This window comes from Nilaparvata lugens, chromosome 11, assembly GCF_014356525.2.
Source record: "Nilaparvata lugens isolate BPH chromosome 11, ASM1435652v1, whole genome shotgun sequence".
Lineage (NCBI taxonomy): Eukaryota > Metazoa > Arthropoda > Insecta > Hemiptera > Delphacidae > Nilaparvata > Nilaparvata lugens.
Genome location: NC_052514.1, coordinates 3,359,455 through 3,379,102, shown reverse-complemented (window position 1 = coordinate 3,379,102; position 19,648 = coordinate 3,359,455). Strand labels below are relative to the sequence as shown.

At 36.0% G+C, this 19,648-nt stretch overlaps 1 protein-coding gene across 3 annotated transcripts in view; it reads left to right on the top strand.

The window, feature by feature from the left end:
- The window catches only part of LOC111051782 (calcium uniporter protein, mitochondrial), a 394,346-nt gene that overhangs the window by 315,918 nt on the left and 58,780 nt on the right, over nucleotides 1-19,648 (top strand). For 2 of the 3 annotated variants that reach the window (XM_039437434.1, XM_039437435.1), the window contains exon 3: nucleotides 17,007-17,105. The exons of the other annotated variant lie outside the window; for it this stretch is intronic. Coding sequence is in view for 1 of the 2 variants with exons in the window: in XM_039437435.1 (XP_039293369.1) it covers nucleotides 17,007-17,105 (99 nt within the window). In the remaining variant the exon portion in view is untranslated. The remainder of the gene's footprint in view (nucleotides 1-17,006; nucleotides 17,106-19,648) is intronic. 3 annotated transcript variants of the gene reach the window in all.

Sequence of the window (19,648 nt, the reverse complement as noted above, 5' to 3'; positions counted from 1 at the left end):
TAATTGTAAGCTGGGCCCAATGTGGAGAATCTCATTCAATGAAGGACCATTTTCAGTTTTCATTGAGGCATCAAAGACTACCCGAAATTTACTGATATTTCCATCCTCTGTTATACGACAAATACAATGATGAGGAATGTAAAAATTGTATTTGGTTTGGTTGACTGGTTCGGGTGCTAGCACCATGTGCTTTTGTTTCAAATAATCCTCCATAAACTCATTATACAACTGTCTCAATACAGGATTTTTTGATAACCTACGTTCCAATAGTATAAATCTTTTCAAGGCTAATTCTCGACTCTCATTTAATAATTCTGGTGTTTCCTTGAATGGTAATTCTACAATGTATCTACCAGTATTCGAACGACAAACAGTTGTTTTGTATATCTCTTCACAGGCCATTTCACTTTCCGATAATTTTTTTGTCATAGGTGGCTCTTCTACGGCCCAAAATCGCTTCAACAACTCTTCTAAATTAGAATTGGAATACGTGCACAGATTATTTGAGATAGTAGAACTCTCCTCTGATACCTTACCCATCAGGCAGTAGCCCCATACAGTTTCTAGGGCAGATGGTGTACCCGCTGGACCAATCACCTTTCTTCCAGTCAGAATGAAGGGGAAGTATTCAGCACCCAATAAAATATCAACCTCCTCTGAAAGGAAAAATTCAGGATCTGCTAGATCCAGTCCTTCAATATGTGCCCAGTACGCATTTCTTATCTGATTTGTAGCTGCTATCTTGTTGACTACCAACGCGGTAACTTTTAATGAAGGGGAGTTCGGTGTTTCAAATTCACAGTTAGTGATTTCATCTGCTACTTCCAATTTAGTATCAGATAATCCATAGATTGGCAAGCTATGTGTTTTCTGCACCACTAAACCCAGTTTTTTCATGCATCGCCTTGTAATAAATGACTCGGTGCTTGCACTATCCAATAATACTTTGACCGTTTGATAATTGCCTTGATTATCTCGAACTTCCGTTCTAACAGTTGATAACAATACTACGGAACTCTTTACATTCGAGAAAACTTCTTAGCTGAGTCAGTAACAAATGTTTGATGGCCTTGATCAGCGGCGTCGTGCACGTCTACCCTGCTCATTTGTTTATTACCGGCCAATGTGTTGGTGTTTTCAACAGACGGCTGTCTCGGCTCTAAATGGAGGAGCGAATGATGGCGCGAATTACAGTGACTGCACGGCTTCCTTCTCCTACAATCTCTAATAAAGTGCCCTGCCAACAAACAGCATAGACATAGTTTCCATTCTTTTACACGTTTTAATCTATCAGACGGTTTGAGATTCAAGAACACTTCACAGTTTTCCAGTTCATGAGAATTATTACATTCAATACATTTCAGCTCGTCCGATTTCGCTTTAACAATCATAGCTGAAGCCTTGTAATTTCCCATAGTTGGTTTCGATTTCCCAAACTGCTTACGTGAGGAGGCTTCTGACGATGTAGATGATCCCAATAAATCAGTGGATTTAGTAGCCTCTAAAATAACAGCTTCATCATTCAAAAATATTTGGAAGTTTTTCAAATCGGATACTGTTCCATTTCTTAGCAGTCTCTGCCACTTCTCTCTCAATTCTTCAGTCAGTTTTTTACGTAAGACAAATAATAACGGAATCGACCAGTCATTAACTGCATGACCAATTGGTTTTAGTGCTGCAATATACTCAGCTAAATGAGTGATGAATTTTCGTAGCGAGTCTGGTTGCTTATTAACTGCTGGCATATCAAAAATTGCTTGCAAGTATGCGTCAGTCAGATTGTAAGAGTCATTGTAGCGATTCAATAATAATTTCCATGCCTCAGCATAATGATCACTTGTCAATGGGACAACAGAAATGACTGACAGTGCATCGCCTCTCAGTACAGACCGAAGATACATATGTTTTTGTATGTCAGCAATTTGACCATTATTATGAACCGTGGCTTCGAATAAATCTTTAAATTGACTCCAAATTTTCAAATCGCCGTCAAAAGTCATTAAAGGAAGCTTAGGTAGGGCAACTGGCGAGATATTTCCAGTTGTAGGTGAAGAAGCTACATTGGAAGAACTAATATTCAAATTTGTTTGAGTGGATGGTAAGCTTTCGAGAATAGCCTTGACATTGAAAAAAGTGTCATCAATTGGCTCATCAAATTTTCAAGGTCACTTGTTTCCAATCGAGGATTTTGTTGTTATAGTAGCTCTGCATCTTATCTATTATGTCATTGAACTCCACCTGGTGGTGATCGATATGCTCACCCATAACTTTCAATAAATTCTTCATTTTTTTATTTTTCGGATCTTTTTCGACAGCTTCGGCAATTTCATTAATCCGTTTTATTTTACGAATTAATGCATCTCTTTGAAATGTCAAATCTTCGATAACACCCATAGTGAGGCGATAACAGTGAGCGCTCGTCGAGAGAGTGAGACAAAGAACCAAACAAGAATAAGAGGGAAAACACGAGAGCAGGCGACACAATGGAACGAACAATGGCTGGCTTATCTAATCATACAAGCCAGCCAGCATTTCAACTATGCTCGGTAGAAATGATCGGTTACAAGGCTAATAATACCGTATCGATACTCATTGGAACAAACAATATCTGCTATTAATAACGAAGTAACGACAATAATCAATGCCAATAACTGCAAGTATCCTTTGAAAAAAGTAACAGTTCCAGTTACTGTTACAGCTAGACGACGTATAAGTCTTTCTCTACTTATCGACACGAACTTGCCAGTCCAGCGTTGTGGCGCCAATGCAACAATCTTACGCAATAATACTACGACACAATTATTTACGAAAATATTACTTGTTCTACTCAATTTTCAACTTAAATTGAGCCCAAATTTCTTAAGAATACCACAAATAAAGCGTATATTCATCTACGACGACAAAAACAAGCCATATACACAGAACAAACCAAGAATAAAATAGGCATAAAAAACGACAAACCTATTAGACAATATTTCAAACTTAAGTCCTATTCAAATTCGATGAACAAATCAATCCGGACGGTGGACCAATGTTTATTCGACAAAGGCTGGCTCAAACAGCACTCTGGTTTGTGGACTGTATCAATAATTACATCGAGAACTTTTGGGTTGTCTGGCGTCGGGTGGCAAGTTGAACAATTAAAATGGCTAAGTGCACAATAACATAGGCCTACCTTCATGTCCAAATCCTCCTTGCTTCCAGGATCCCGGTCCAGATCACGATACGAGACGAGACGACACTTGTAATAAATCACAATAACTAATCAATAGATCACTTTGCAAAAATCGACATTACGAGAGGTGAGCTGTTCAATTGGCTGTCAATCGACGACTGGCCACAATTATGTTTTGCGCATCACCGTATAATTGCCCCCTCCACCACACAACGCCAGACAAAGGGGAACATTCATATAACGTCCGAACAACGAATGTGATGTTTGAAGGCTGAATTCTCTTTCTCTCTCTTGCTCTCTTGTCCCTTCTCTCACTCTTCCTGCTATCCTATATTTCCTCTCTGTCTCTCTTGATCCATCCTCTTTCTATCAGTCTCACACACTCTCTCTCTCTTTCTCTCTCAAACACTTTCTCTCTCTCTATTTCTCTCTCTCTCTCACTCTCTCTCTCCTCTTCACGTTTTCCACTTCTTCATGAATTGATTTTCTTAACAAGTCCAAGGTCATTCTCACAGATTTTATCGCGCGGTTCCTTCCGTATTATTTGTAAACAACTACAATATTAGTGTTGCCTATATATCATGCAACTGTACTGTTATTATTATATACTGAACCAAGTACAGTATTATAACTGTGTGGTAATTTTGACGTCAAACCTGATGATTGGAAAGTATTTTCGATGTTATTTATAAAGGATGTTGACAGTTTGAATTCAATATATTTATTGAGGTAGCCAAATAGCTGGAGTATCGTACTGTTTTGCTGTTTACAAATAACTATTGGAGTATTCACACATTTTTGGACCTATGCAACGTTGCCAGATCGTTTTTTAGCAATTTAGAAATATACTAGTAGTTCTGGGAACAGTAGACCTTGCGCTCAAAAGTTACATTGACCTGTTGCTATATTTTCTCAAAAATTAATAAATAATTTATCAATTTAAAAGTCTAGAAAAAATCCTAAATAAATATAGAGCTTTCTGTCCTATCGTACCGTGACGTGTCGTCCCGGAATGTGAGTGTGAGCGCTGTTATCAGGTCTGGCTGCAACTGTCTACAACGTTGATGGAAAGATACAATTTTCAAGATGTTCGATGTTTTTGAACGGGTAGTATTAAGGTGCGTACAGACTTTCGCTCTGCTCCGCAACCGAACGTCACTCCAGCAGAGCGATTGATGATCGACCGGGGAGCAACAGTGGTTCGACCGGGGAACGCGAGAAGATCTAACATCTTCCGTAACGTTCATGATGGGTGCGACTGCAGAGCGATGGTGGTACGAGGGCAGTACGAGGGCGGTACGAGGGAGGATCGTGCTCGATGCGGGTTGGAAGCGCGAATATGTGTACGCAGCTTTACAGTCCACTAGACAGCTGATTTATGATGAATAATTCTATAGTTTGATTTTTACGGTAATATTGGCGTATGAAGGAGGCTCCTTTTTCCTTTTATATTATCCTTGAAATGCAAAATTTCCAAAAACCTTGTATATACGTCGACGCGCAATTTAAAAAGGAACATACCTGTAAAATTTGATGAAAATCTATTACCGCGTTTCGCCGTAAATGCGCAACATAAAAACATATAAACATTAATTTAAACATTCAAGAGAAATTCCAAACCGGCGACTTGAATCTTAGACCTCACTTCGCTCGGTCAATTAAATATCAGAATATTTCATCTCTATTAAGAGAATTTGCTATTTAATTATTGAAAGATATATAGGGTGTTGCAAAAAGAATTATCTCATTTTGAACAGTTATATTTATTTTTAAAAATGGTGCACACAAACCAGTTCTACATCAAATTACCCACAGAAGTATCGAGCTTATGATGATGTATTATAAGTGTTCTATGTGCCCCCTCTTTGAGGCTCAAACGATATCTAGACGGTAGCCAAAGACTAATACAAAGACGGTCCATCCCAGACTGTTTGCAAGATTTTGTGCTGGGTTTAGGCTCATAGTCATGTTATAATTCTGTGTATATCTTGAGTCTTATTGCTGCTACAACATGTATTGTGTTTTTGTTTTTGAGGAATAAACAGTTTGATTTTGATTTGATTTGATTTTGAAAAAGATGTCTTCTCGGACTGAAGTTATCCACTACCTCCGTAAACAAAGCCGTAGTGCATTCGTGTGACGTCAGCACAGGAAGGGCTCCTACACCAATAGAAATTCGTTGATTTCAGCTGATCTATATCAGCCAGTGTTCTTATTGGTCTAGGAGCCCTACCTGTGCTGACGTTACACGAATGCACTACGTGCTTTATTCACGGAGGTAGTGAGTTATCCTGGGTTTTAGCTCCTCAATATCAAGTGCTAAGGGAGGATCAACGTTAAATATCGTGTTCATGTTCCTCCCTTAGCACTCGATATTCAGGAGCTAAAACCCTGGATAACTGATGCAGTAGCTACAGTCCGAGAAAACAGACAACTTGCGAACAGTCTGGGATGAATTTGTCCACCGTCTAAATATCGTCCGAACCTCAAAAGGAGGGTACATAGAACACTCATAATACATCATCATAAACTCGATACTTCTGTGAGTCATTCGATGTAAAATTGGTTAGTGCGCATCATTTTTAAAAATAATTATAACTGTTTAAAATTGTGTCATTATTTTTAAAACACCCGGTATTTTTTTGATGAATCAATTTAAATTGATTATTTTCAACAAAAATGAATAGTTAATATTACATGAGATAACCGGTAAGGTAGGCAGTGCTGTTCCCCTATCTTTCTCCACTGTCATTACAACGTCGTGGACCTCACTGTAGTGTTTTAGAAGCTTGATAAAACATTCCTTTGGAACCATCTTGAAAGTTAATGTAATTAACTATATGTAATAATAACTATTAACTATATGTAATTAACTATGTAATGTAATGTAATTGTGTAGCTATTTCTACCACCATAGAGTAGAGATACCGTTAAACAATCCTGTAACAATCTTAAATCAATACTCGTGAAAACTTTCAATTCTAATTTAACAATACTAATCAATACTTAACAATAATTTGTCTCTGCTACCACCTACCTCTTACTACTCCATTCATCCTGTTGTTGTTGTTGTTGATGTTGTTGCTGCCTCCAATCACAACTGCGCCGCCTCTTGACAGCCGCCACAGCAACGGGGGCGGCAGATCTCGAATCACCGCCTCCCGGTGTTGAGGTCGACGAAGTCCTTACTCTCCGCGACGACTGTCCTCCTCCTCCTCCTCCTCCTCCTCCTCTCCTCCTCTTCTCTCCCTCCTACCGCCGACTGTCGACGCACCACCACCTCACCGTCTGCCGAGTAGACACCGCCCATCGCGCATGCGCCAACTGAAACGCGGGGAATTTGAATTTTAGTGGCGCGAACATTTTCATGAGGTGAACATTTTCTAATTTTCTGGATTTGTAGGGAAATTACACCCTGTACAATAGATATACGATAAAACAAATATTTGTGGATCTATTCATTCTTGAATGGATGTAAAAAAAGACAGCTCGAAATCTTGGTTTGGAGCCGAGATATACTTGTTTCACGAAACCATTGCAGTTTCGAATTTCAGCACGCGGTGGAACGATGGGGCTTGGCGATCCAGGCTATTTATTATCTACACTAACTGCAAAAATTCAGCTTTCCCCTAATTTGTTACACAAAAACCTTACTGTTTTTGTTTTCCAGTCTTTATTGACTGTACTATATAAAATAATCGTTTGATTTAGTATTAAAGCTCAAATCAAATCAAAATCAAACTGTTTATTACTCAAAAACAAAAAGTTAAAGCTAAAAATAATTTGATAAATTCGATGCAGATATTTATCTTTGTCAAAAAAATTAACATTTACATGCATTGACGGTATTTTTGTTGTAATCTAGTCCAAAACAGCAAGTGAAAATCCTCTCAATTATTATAATGATTCAAGTTATTAGATAAAACTATAAATAAGTCACATCCAGGACTTCTTCTTTTGACTAGGTACTAACTTTGAAATAGGTAAATACTGAACATAACATCAATATTTCAATACATTCCTGCATTTCAATCAAATATCATCATGTTCAATACATGTTCCCACTTGGTTCTCAATTCTTCAGGAAATATGATGACGTTATATTATAATAGCATAATATTTTGACGTTGGGACATAATCATGTCCAGGTACAACACTAGAAACAGAGATAAATTTTACATTTGTAAAGCCATAGACTTGAGTTCTACAAGAAGAAGCCCACATAAATAGGAGCCAAGTTCTATAACAAGCTACCGACGCGAATCCAACAAGAGCCGAATCCCAATAAATTCAAATTGGAATTAAAGAGATATTTAACTGGAAGAGCTCTTTATAATATCGAAGAATATTTGAATGAATGAGATTATCTCCTATGAGTTGAATTGTATTGTATGTTTGTATTGTTGTATTCTGTGGATGTTTTATTTGTTATGTATTTTATTTTAATTGTATCTAATCAAAGATATATATTTTCGACACTATTCATTGTAACTCTGTACAAATTTATGAATAAAGAAATTATGAATGAAAAATGAAATGAGTTGAAAGTTACATGTTCAGATAGAGTGGTCATAATGAGTCATCATCATGCACTCTATAATCTATGAGATAATAGAAGAATGATTGAATAAATGACTTGAAAAAATTATAAAATATAAAACTCGAAAATTTTATGAATTATACACTAGATTAAAGCAATTCAAATTCAGTCAAACTTATTCTGGACTCTTCTAGGTCGATATTAAAGCTTAAACCTCTCTCTCACTCTCGTGCGATCTTCCACTGTCCTGACACCAGCTGGCTCAGATCTTTGAATTAGTAGACTTTAGATGCGCAGGAACACTAGCGTCAGGTAATCAATTTTCGTAACGGCAAGGAAAGTTGTGTGAGTGCGCCACACCAGATTTTTATATCTTTTCAATCCAGCTTGCACTGAAATCTTTTCACCCTATTTAGGGCGCTCATGAAACTCTTCTCTCACAGTGAATAAACTCGTCCAATTCAGAATACAGCAAGGTGAGAGAAGATGGGAAGGTATCCGTTTTTCTCAGTGAATGAACTGATTCAATAAGGAGAACTAATTTCTCGTAAAAAAGCAATCATTCAGGTCTGAAGTGGGGAGGGGAGGTCTGTCTTGACAAGATGATCAGGGCAGATATCAGTTTACAGAATAATGTCTTCATTAAACCATCGCTACCTACTTTAGACTGACAGGCTAATATAATTTCAAGCCATCAATCAAAACAGAGTACTTGAGCCGACAGACTGTTCGCAGACGTTCACAGAATGTGCACAGACAGTCTGCAGACTCTCCGCAGATAATTCACAGACTGTAAACAGTCGCATGAGAGCAGATTTTTATCAACTGAATTATCAGTAGTTTACTTCTATAGGTGTTCTATTTTATTCAACTCTTTATACTCATATCTCTTCTCCTACTTTTCCGTTTCCTCCTCCTCCTCACCCTCCTCCTCCTCCTCCACCTCTTCCTCCTCATTCTCCCCTCTATTCTCTTCTCATCAATCGTCTTATTCTTTTATCAAAGAGAATAAGAATACGATAAGATAGAGGTTAGAGGGTGTTACATAAGATATGACAAGAAATGATAACGAAGAGGATGAGATAGATTATATTATTTTTCCTCCAACTACTGTCTAAAGAGCCTACTTTACTCCCTGAAACATAATACTAAAGTGTCACTTTCTCGCTCTCGGTAGGAAAAAACAGAAAAACTCCCTAGAGCGTAAAAGTAACTCCATTTAAATAACATGGGAAGCATCTCTATTTTAAAAACTTACATTTGAAATAGGTTAGAAGGTCTAAGCTCAGATGAGGAAGCATATAGAGTAGTCATTAAACCAACTAAATTCAATACCTCAACCAGGCATTTGATCAATATATGAAATATATGTTTCATGCTAAAATCATCACAAACTTCTTATCAGTATACTATTAAAATGTATAAATATTTCTTTTTATATTCCATGCTATTCCAAATATCAACCAACGAATATTCCTCATCAACTTATCAAATTTGAAACGGGAACTTCATCATAGTGTTGTAGTCGTGTCGGCGGCCATTGTTGTTTCAACTTTTGCCGACAGATAGCGCAGTCGGCGGTGAACTGTGTGATTACAAGAGTGCTGTTTAGTTTTTAAGTTATATTTTAACACATTTTACTGGTTATGTAAGTTTTTAAAAATTATTTTATTTGCAGTTTTTATAAAAATGTAGGCGGAGGAAAAATGTTGTGTACATCACGAGTGAAAAATGTTTTTTCTCCCTCAGGAAAATTGTTGCCCTCGGCTTCGCCTCGGGCTTCAAACTTTTCCCTCAGGGAGAAAAAACGGTACTTTTCACTCTAGATATACAAATAACTATTCTTTGATACGAATGAGAAAGTAGTTTATTTTTCTCATCCTCTCCCTTCCCGTTTTTATAAATTTCCACACTATTAAAATATGAATTATTTGTATAGTAATTAAGCGTACCCTCTCTATTCATCTATTCACCGGTCTCTTCTCTGAATCTATCTTCAGATTTCAAAGCCACGTTATTAACATATCAATATTACTAGTAAATTCGTCTTTTTTCAGGGCTACTCTTAAATATAAATAACTAGTAGTTCTGTGAACAGTAGACCTCACGCAGAAGACCTCATCCACAAGTATCTGATGTCACCAGTTCTAAACTAAGTTCACGTTTCAATTTGTATCCCATAATTTTATCCAGTTCCGTGATAATCTTTCCATGTGATTAAATGAAGGACATTTTTTTTCAATGAATAATATTATAATTTCTTCAGCATTATCTAGTTCATTTAATAGTTTATTCTATTTTCAATCAACTATTAAATTTTTTTCTCAAATGTGAGAATATTGATACTGATGGGCACGTGCACAGCCTACTATAGATAGAGTAAGCCATGGCACGCATCATAAACAATATTGAAACTACCTTATAGAAATAGACACGGTCAGACATCTGTGTAATGCATGCAATGAATAATCCACTTGTCAGCTGATTGATTATGAATAATTCTATAGTCTGAATGATCCTATCTTCAAAGTAGATTATATATAAAGTGATATCAGAGTATGGAGCAATTACTCTTCCTTTCATAATATCCCTAAAATGCAAAATTTCAAAAAGCATTGTCTAGATACATCGATGCGCAGTTGAAAAATGAATATTCCTGCCAAATCTCATCGAATTCTATCAACGCGTTGGCCGTAATCGCGTTACATTCAGACAGACAAAAACAAATCGATTTGAAACATAGACCTCACTACGTTCGGTCAATTATTATAGTAATTCAGCGTACCCTCATTATTCATCTATTGACGGGTCTCTACTCTGAATATATCTTCAAACTTCAAAGTCATTTTATTAACGTATCCATATCACTAGTATATTCGTACTTTATTCTCATTTTTGACCGAGCGAAGTGAGGTCTAAGATTCAAGTTGACGGTTTGGCATTTCTCTTAGTGTTGAAATGTTTGAATGTTTATATGTTTATATGTTGCGCATTTACAGTTACAGCGAAACGCGGTAATCGATTTTCATGAAATTTGATAGGTATGTTCCTTTTTTAATTGCGCGTCGTCGTATACACAGGGTTTTTGGAAATTTTGCATTTCAAGGATAATATAAAAGGAAAAAGGAGCCTCCTTCATACGCCAATATTAGAGTAAAAATCAGACTATAGAATTATTCATCATAAATCAGCTGACAAGTGATTACACAGATGTGTGGAGAAGCCAGTCTATTGCTGTATTCCCATAAGGTCTATAGTTTCAATCAGGTACTTGTGGATGAGAATACTGCGTGAGGTGTACTGTTCACAGAACTACTAGTATATTCGTATTATTTATACTCTTTTTTATCACTGTTTGTACTTCTGCTTGTAATTTCTGGTCAATTTTTTTCTTTTCTTGTGTTATTTTCTTCTCCTTTTATTTATTCAACTCGATTACTCTATTCCAACACAATATTCGCTTTGTTATTTTGCAGATTTAGTTTTTCTTAAACTGTTCAGTTTACTTTTCACAGATCTTCATGCATACCCCTACACTATTACCTTTTCTCTTATAATCTCTCTCCTTTCACCTCCCACACTTCTGCCTAGTAGTTTTATTATTCTCTCTTTTACGTCTTCTTTTACCATTCCTTATCCCATTCTACTCCTCCATTTCAATTCCAGTATTTTCCAACCACAGACAATCTTCTCACCTTACAGACTGTCGGCAGACAGTCCACAGACAGTTTGCTCACCTCACAGACAATCTTTTCACCTCACAGACTGTCGGCAGACAGCCACATACAGTCTGCTCACCTCACAGACTATTCAACGACAGTTCACAGACCATCTACTCACCTCACAGACCGTCGGCAGACAGTTCACAGACCATCTACTCACCTCACAGACCGTCGGCAGACAGTCCACAGACAGTCTGCTCACAGATAATCTGCTCATTAACGGACTGTCGGCAGACAGTCCACAGACAGTCTGCTCATCTCACAGACTGTCCGCAGATAGTCCACAGACAATCTCCTCACGTCACAGACAATCTTTCCTCCTCACAGACTGTCGGCAGACAGTCCACAGACCATCTGCTTATTAATAGACTGTCGGCAAACAGTCCACAGACAGTCTACTCACCTCACAGACTACTCAAAGACTGTTCACAGACCATCTACTCACCTCACAGACTGTCAAGAGACAGTCCGCAGACAATCTCCTCTCCTCACAGACTGTCAAGAGACAGTCCACAGTCAATCTGCTCATCTCACAGACTGTGTCGGCAGACGCATCCATTTACACTCTCGTTGTTATGGAGCAAGCAATATTATTAATATTATCTCAACCATCCATCTAGAGAGTCAGAAAGTGGAACACATTCATCTTGGTACGCTTGTTTTCTCCTTCGTCACATTTGCCTATTATTCTCTCCTCAAATATGTGCATCTCATTTATTAGTCTAGGCTAGATGTGGCATGTGGGATGTGGGCGTCTAGTCAACTAGTTTCATCAACGGTTTTTGGTATCAACGATTCAACTGTCCTACAGATGGAAGTGGCATGTGGCCGTCTAGTCAACTAATTCCATCAACGGTTTTTGGTATCAACGATTCAACTATCCTACAGATGGAGATTGATGAGAAAACGCGGTTATCTAAATGCTCATTCTCATCGAATTTCTATCTAGCTGGTAACCTTGTTGTCAATATTTACAGTAGCAGAAGTTTTCGGGGTCGTTTACAGCATTCAACTTTGGATCTTCGTTAGATAATAATTATTGAACGAGCGTTAGCGAAGTTCTCACTTTTGACTTACTAGAGCCCAAAGTCGTTTGTATGTTCTTTCTGTTTGTATGTTCGACAAGAACTTTAGAGAGAACTGATCAATCAGCTTCAAATTTTGAACACGAATTCTTCGAACATTTTTACAGGTGAAGTTCGATGAACAACAAAATTGACTCACTCCTTCGTCCTTTTTCAGGATATGAAAATAACATTGAAAGTGCATAAGAAAAAATTTTATTTTCTCCATCATTTATCAGTCAGCTGGAATTATTTTCATGCTATTTCAAAAGTTTTGAAGCGACAAAAAGTATATTTTGAATTGGAATAGGATTCCCATGGAACCTACTACTGTAATATCATACTTTTAAAAGTTATATTTAGCTGTTTCCATAATAATTCTCACCAACCCTCTATGATAATTCCAAGTTGCGGATCTCCAGAGATCAATACAACAGTTCATGAGCGAGTTCTTCAACCCGGGGGGTCTCTAGTTTATCACTGTCCACTTGATGCTTCTAGCCAATTATCGACAAAAGCAGTTGTAACAAAAATGTCAATTTTATGTTTCGAATTAACGAGCAGGTGGAACAAGTACTACGCAATGGGTAGAAATTACAAATCACAAAGAATCTTCCTTGACGTTTGTAACAGAAAATAGAGATTCTCACTGGATTCGAACTGGGGTCGATCGCTTTCAGAACCTCGTGTTTTTACAACTGAGCCAATAATGTACTTCTGCGAACAAATTATTTGATAGGTTTTTTTCTCTTGCGTAGGTAATGTCTAGCAATTCAAATAAATTCGATCCAATCATTAAAATAAAAATTCATACTAGATAAGACGAGGTGGACCTACCCTTGAGTCTCCCGACCATTGAAAGCAATACCGTATGCTTATAATAAAAATCTGGTGTGGCGCACTCACACATCTTTCCTTGCCGTTATGAAAATTGATCACCTGACGCTAGTGTTCCCGCGCATCTCAAGTCTACTATTCAAAGATTTGAGCCAGCTGGTGACAGGGCAATAACGCTGGAGACACACATAAGGTCTGCTATCTCTTCATAGTGAATGATTTAATAGAATCAACAATAATTTGCCATTGAATAATCACATTTTCTCGAATTTAAAGCTTATTTTTAATTTTAGGTGAAAATGTTACTGAACATTAATTGTAGAGATCTTCATGCTCAATCTACTCCACTTGATTTTTTTTCGTTTCAATTGTATCTGAAGCCTGATAATTAGGAATCTATCTGCATTGATGGGGCGAAGCTCCTGAAATTTTTACAGATATGGGACTTGTGGCAGTTGATAGAGCTTATCGATGACTATTTTAGGTATGAATTTGATCAAAATCGTTGGAGCCGTTTTCGAGAAAATTGCAAAAAACCCTGTTTTTGACAACATTTTCGTCATTTTAGCCGCCATTTTGAATAGCATCAGATCGAAATTGTTCGTGTCGGATACTTATACCGTAAGGACCTCAAGTTCCAAATTTCAAGTCATTCCGTTAATTGGGAGATGAGATATCGTGTACACAGACGCACATACACTCATACACACACACACACACACACACACACACACACACACACACACACACACACACACACACACACACACACACAACACACACACACACACACACACACACACCACACACACACACACACCACACACACACACACACACACACACACACACACACACACACACACACACACACACACACATACAGACCAATACCCAAAAACCACTTTTTCGGACTCAGGAGACCTTGAAACGTATAGAAATTTAGAAATTGGGGTACCTTAATTTTTTTCGGAAAGCAATACTTTCCTTACCTATGGTAATAGGACAAGGAAAGTAATAATAATTATAACTTATAACCATCCCCATGTCTTTAAAATCTTTATGCAAAATTTCAAATCAATCAGTTTGTTAGTTTAGAAGTGATTATGCTTCATACATGTAATTCATATCCCGTACGAGATGTTGAGCTCTACTGTCATTGGTAGAGCCTATGATTTCTCAACCAATGACAACAGAGCTCAACCTTCATTGGTCAACAGCTAATCTCCAATCATAGGGCTTCAGCCACTCTATATAGTCTGCTGCTCAATGTTTAAGTTTTCAGTTCACTAGATATTGATAATAGTGTAACAACCAAAACTACTATTTTATCAATTTTTTCAATAAATGAGTGGTTTTGACGATGTCAAGTTGTTTCCATTCACCTTCTACTATTGATTTACTAAACTCTAGATTTTTATTACTAGTTAGTTATCCCGACACGAACCTTGATAACTTTTATTTTGTTTCAATTACTAGAGCTTGATATAAAATATCGGGGCACCGAGCTTCGCTCGTTATTTTTATTTATTGATAAACAGAACACAATTCTCTAAAATAATCGTGTTTATATTTCACAGCTGGCTATACGTCATCTTATGAATTTCGGGGATGCGATATTTTGATTCTTCACATACTCACTTTTTTACTATCCACAGCTGTTTCAGCCAAGGATGAATTATCCATTCAATGTCATTCAGCGAGTTTCCTCAAGGATGAGACCTAGAGCAATCGAATCTTTATATCATAAACCTACTATGTTCCAAATTTCGTGAAAATCGTTAGAGCCGTTTTCGAGATCCGTTAAACATAAATAACCAGATATAAAAATAGCCAGATATAGAAATAACCAGTTATAAAAATAACCAGATATATAAATACAGAAATTACTCGCTTAATATAAAAGGATATTGATAAAGTGAGAGATATTAAGGAGATAGTGGAAGAGTGAAGAAAGAGAGAGAAAGTAAAGGGTGGTGGGAGAGCAGTAATTGATTGGAAACAGTGGTGAGGAAGAGGGGATGCAGCATAGCGTATTTGATGACGTCACAGGGCGAGAAGAGGATCAGAAAGAGAGGGAAAGTGGGAAGAAAAAGAGGGGATATGAGTGATTAGAAGAGGATAGAAATTGTGTTGAAACAAAGGACCTAAAAATGTGACGATGAAAGGGAAAGTTGGTGGATAAAGAGGGAAAATTGGTAGTAGAAGAAATAGAAAAGGATAGAGATTGCGTAGAAACAAAGGACGATGGATGGGCAAGAGGAAAGAAAAAGAGGGGAAATTGGTAGTAGAAGAAATAGAAAAGGACGGAGATTGCGTAGAAACAAAGGATGAAGAGATGTGACAATGAAAGTTTTTATTAAGGGCGTGCAGTAACTGTAAAAAGTTTATTTTGCAGATAGGCCAAGCTGGGCAAAACTGTCAAGTTTATGTTTTGAACGGTTTTTGCTCACACTAACAGAAAAATGGATGCTTGATTAAGAAATCGATTGTCAAGTTGTGCTATATGGTATGGAAAGAAGGAGAGAATGTGCTTGAGAGAGAGAGTGAGAGAGAAAGAGAGTAAGAGACAGAGAGAGCGAGAGAGATAGAGACAGACTGAGAGAGAGGGGTTGAGGATAGATAGAGAGAGAATGAGAGATTTAGAGAGGGAGTGAGTGAGAGACAGATAGATATAGAAATAGATAGAAATAGCTATTTTCTCAATTGTTGAGATTTTTTGCAGTTCTATGCCCAAAAGATCGGTTGAGTTCAATTGTTCAAGATTATGTCAATTTTAAAATGCTGAGATTTGGAATGTTTCGAGTAAACCATTCTAGAAATTGGTGGAAACTCACTATTTTGTTGCTCAAAAGCCGGTTAAATTTTAACCGTGATTAATTCCACGAGAACCAATCAGGAAAAGCCATTTGATAAGACGGCTTCTATGATTGGCTCTCCTGGAATCAATCACGATTAAAATTCATCCGGTGTTGTTATATTTTAACCATAATTAATTTCACGTGAACCAATCAGGAAAAGCCATTTGATAAGATGGCTTCTATGATTGGTTCTCGTGGAATTAATCACGGTAAAATTCAACCGGCTTTTGTGCAACCGGCACTGAGACATTTAATCATTGACATGCAGTCATTTACTAGATGAAATAAACAATTTTGTGTACTCCCTGTCCCTGATTGAAGTACTTTAAAATTTCATGAACCCATTTTTAATAGTGATTACTTAAATCATTGTTTTGAGTAATTTATTTTATTGAATTTGATAAGAATAAATCAATTGAAAAATTATTGTTTAGAACAAAAATGGTTTTGCTGAAAGTAGTGCAGTAATATAATATGAATCTGGAACAACGGCTTAACTGATGAATAATAATGCCGCAGTGTTTTATTAATCAGCTTTTTCGGCACTCATTATTTTCCGGCCAATACATCTCATTATTTATGCATGAGCCCAATCTAATTTCAGCTCATATTTGGATCCCACTCTGATTCAGAATAATATGCATTACGTAGAACAATCAAGCATTATCTGACTTTGCCATATCAACAAATAAAAGTCATTCTATTCTATTTCAAAATGATTTCCAATCTCTTTTTTGTTTTCATTTTACTTCTTTGTTTGCAAAAATCATTATCGCTTGGTTTATTTTCGTTATTTCATTTTTCACAGGCGAAAATCTAACGAAACGATCATCCACTTCGACAGGCACTAACCAGACGAGCGATAGCTATAATATAAAAGCCGATCAACAGTTGAGGAGAGTTGAAGGTACGATTTTTATTTCAAGAAATTTCCAGATTTCTTCCAGATCTATTTATTCTTCATACTCAATTCTCACCCTCCACTCCTATCATTTCTAATGTATTGATATTCATGTATCAGTATCTTGCTCTTGTCTATTTTCTCTTCATGGTGATGGCTAAGTTTTTTCTTTTGTTTTGTTGTCTAAAGGTACGTACAGATTTACGCGCCGCGAACATGAGCAATTCACTTTTAATCAGCTGATGCCAAGCTTTTTATAACTGTATCTTACCGTTTATGTAAAAATACAGATATAATCAGCTGATTAAAAGTGAATTGCTTATGTTCGCGGCGTGAATATCTGTACGCACCTTAACAGTCGCAATGATTTTGAATCTATATTTATTTCATCTACTCTTGTTCATTGTTGTTGTTATAACATTCTTAGTTTTCTATATTTTCGACTTCTGGATCTTCATCTATATTATTGTCTATCTTCTACATATTGTCTTCTTGTTGTTCTACGGCGTATCTATTCTTGTTGTCTCTACTTATAATATATTTGATGCTCATCAATATCTATGTTTTTTTAATGTTCTTGTCGTGTGTATTCTTCTAGTTCTTTGTGTTGTATACTCTTTTTCAACTACAGTTACACTTAAACTTCTAGTTGTATGTTTTGTATTATTGTATATCTTCTTCATATTGTCTTCTTTTTGTTGTATGATGTATTCTTCTTGTCGTCTCTACTTATAATATACTTGATGCTCTTCAATATCTTTGTTGTTTTAATGTTCTTGTCGTGTGTATTCTTCTAGTTGTTTGTGTTCTATACTCTTTTTCAACTACGGTTACACTTTAACTTCTAGTTGAATCTTTTGTATTATTGTATATCTTTTTCATATTGTCTCCTTTTTGTTTTATGACGTATTTCTTCTTGTTGTCTCTACTTATAATTTATACTTGATGCTCTTTATTATCTATGTTGTTTCAATGTTCTTCTCGTGTGTATTCTTCTAGTTGTTTGTGTTGTATACTCATTTTCAACTACAGTTACACTTTAACTTCTAGTAGTATGTTGCATATACTTGTTGCTCATCAACTTCTATAGTTTTGTTGATATTCTTGTCTTGTTTGATAAATTTCTATATGTTTAATTAGATAATAGTTAAATTTTTATATGTTTTTTAAAATGTATATGTTTTACTCTCTTGTTCATCAAAATAACGATTAATTGTTGTCGGTATATTCTATATTTCATTGAATATACTATTTGTCTTCGAATTTTCAACCACATTCATCTTCCTTCTTCATTGTCAGTAGGTTGTTCCAAGCTTTCTTCTGGGATTCAATCTTTGAAATTTCGCTTAGAAGCTACTCTTTTTTCGAAGGCTCGTATTTTTATTCGATCTTCATCCTTTTTGTTTTAATGTACTTTGTTGTTTTCGTTTGGATGTTTCTATGTTATCAAAATACGTTGAAAACATGTTGTTCACTTATCATAGAAATAATAACTAGTACCCTCTTCAAACTTTATAAAAATACTCGATCATAAAACATGTAATTTACATTATTTTCAATATTGGTGTATGATTATTGACCGAGCGAAGTGAGGTCTAAGATTCAAGTCGACGGTTTGGCGTTTCTCTTAATGTTCAAATGTTTGAATGTTTAAATGTTTGAATGTTTAAATGTTCGAATTTTTAAATGTTCGAATGTTTAAATGTTTATATGTTGCGCATTTACGGCGAAACGCGGTAATAGATTCTCATGAAATTTGACAGGTATGTTCCTTTTTTAATTGCGCGTCGACGTATATACAAGGTTTTTGGAAATTTGGCATTTCAAGGATAATATAAAAGAAAAAAGGAGCCTCCTTCATACGCCAATATCAGACTATAGAATTATTCATCATAAATCAGCTGACAAGTGATGACACAGATGTGTGGAGAAGCCAGTCTATTGCTGTATTTCCATATAAGGTCTATAGTTTCAATCAGGTACTTGTGGATGAGAATACTGCGTAAGGTCTACTGTTCACAGAACTACTAGTTTTAGGCATACAGGTATGATTTGTCATCTTTCTTATTTTGATCCTCAATTCTTCCTGTATCTTTAATGACCCATTTTTAGGATCATTGATATTTTTGGTTTCTGAAATGATATGTTTCGAAGATCAAGGATATTTCAGTACTCTGTAATTCTATGATATTCAGTTTTCAGAGAAGAATGAAAAATTATTGAAGTATCAGAGAATGATAAACTATTCTATTCTATTCTATTCTATTCTATTCTATTCTATTCTATTCTATTCTATTCTATTCTATTCTATTCTATTCTATTCTATTCTATTCTATTCATTCTATTCTATTCTATTCTATTCTATTCTATTCTATTCTATTCTATTCTATCTATTCTATTCTATTCTATTCTATTCTATTCTATTCTATTCTATTCTATTCTATTCATTCTATTCTATTCTATTCTATTCTATTCTATTCTCTTCTATTCTATTCTATTCTATTCTATCTATTCTATTCTATTCTATTCATTCTATTCTATTCTATTCT